The sequence below is a fragment of the Cebus imitator genome, unplaced genomic scaffold (genome assembly GCF_001604975.1).
Source record: "Cebus imitator isolate Cc_AM_T3 unplaced genomic scaffold, Cebus_imitator-1.0 Scaffold265, whole genome shotgun sequence".
NCBI lineage: Eukaryota > Metazoa > Chordata > Mammalia > Primates > Cebidae > Cebus > Cebus imitator.
In genome coordinates, this window is record NW_016107580.1 from 2,425,725 (window position 1) to 2,426,757 (window position 1,033).

General features: G+C 31.6%; 1 protein-coding gene across 5 annotated transcripts in view; it reads left to right on the plus strand.

Annotated features, from left to right (window-relative positions):
* Positions 1-1,033, plus strand: part of STK33 (serine/threonine kinase 33) — a 194,334-nt gene that overhangs the window by 156,212 nt on the left and 37,089 nt on the right. For all 5 annotated transcript variants that reach the window (XM_037728430.1, XM_017500333.2, XM_017500334.2 and 2 more), the window contains one exon: positions 594-706. In XM_037728430.1, coding sequence (XP_037584358.1) covers positions 594-706 — 113 coding nt within the window. The remainder of the gene's footprint in view (positions 1-593; positions 707-1,033) is intronic.

Here is a 1,033-nt window from a genome sequence, read left to right on the forward strand (position 1 = left end):
AAAAAAAAAAAAAAAAAAAAAAAAAAAAAAAAAAAAAAAATTCCAGGGTTAGTCTTGGTTTATTTTTATTATTATTAACGTTTGTATAGTATTTTACCATGGATTAAAGCCTTTGGTGGTCACTAGTCTCTGGTAACTAATTAGACAGTTAACTCATTTTCTTTTTCAGTTGAGTCAATTTGCAATATGTACCTTAAGGTATTACCTTCCTGGTGCTCCCTCTAAAGTGTATCTCCTTTATTAGCTACCACTATTATTGTATACTTACACTCACCTTCCTGTATTTTAACCTCATTTAAACTTAGTGTTTCCCCACCTGGAAGAGCTTTGGGTCATTTGCAAATCTGGAGGTTTTAATGTATACATGCATACTTCCTCTACCAGATACTTTCTCTCAATGTTGAAATAACAGCCCAGCACTGATCTTGGAAAACCCTGTTGCTTCCATTTTTACTTCAGGGAGGTACCCATCCCTTCCCACCCTTTCCTTAAATATGAAGCAACACTACTTCTAAGTCCTATAGAAACTTAATTTTAATAGCTGTATTTTTATTATTTAAAAAATTTAAACAAAGTGATTGCCTTTGTTGCAGATTATGTGGAGAACCACCCTTTTTGGCAAGCTCAGAAGAGAAGCTTTTTGAGTTAATAAGAAAAGGAGAACTACATTTTGAAAATCCAGTCTGGAATTCTATAAGTGATAGTGGTAAGTACAGGTGTGTTATTATTCACTAAAGCTAATATAAGAAAGTTGGCCAGTGGTTAAAATGTTTTAAATCTCTGTTTAGTCATTAAATTTACTTGTGGAAATAGCAATATCTTCACTGTGATTGTTCATCATCAAAACTTTCAAAAACAGAAAATAGTAAAAATTAAAGAAGAAATTTGCTAATCCTCTAGCTAATGTTTACTATAGACCATTAAACTAGGTAATCCAGGCAATAAAACTTCACTTTAGGCTTTAAACTATATTTATTAGGCATTTATACTGATGATATTTAGTGTATACTTGGCATCCTTCTTTCCTGTTATA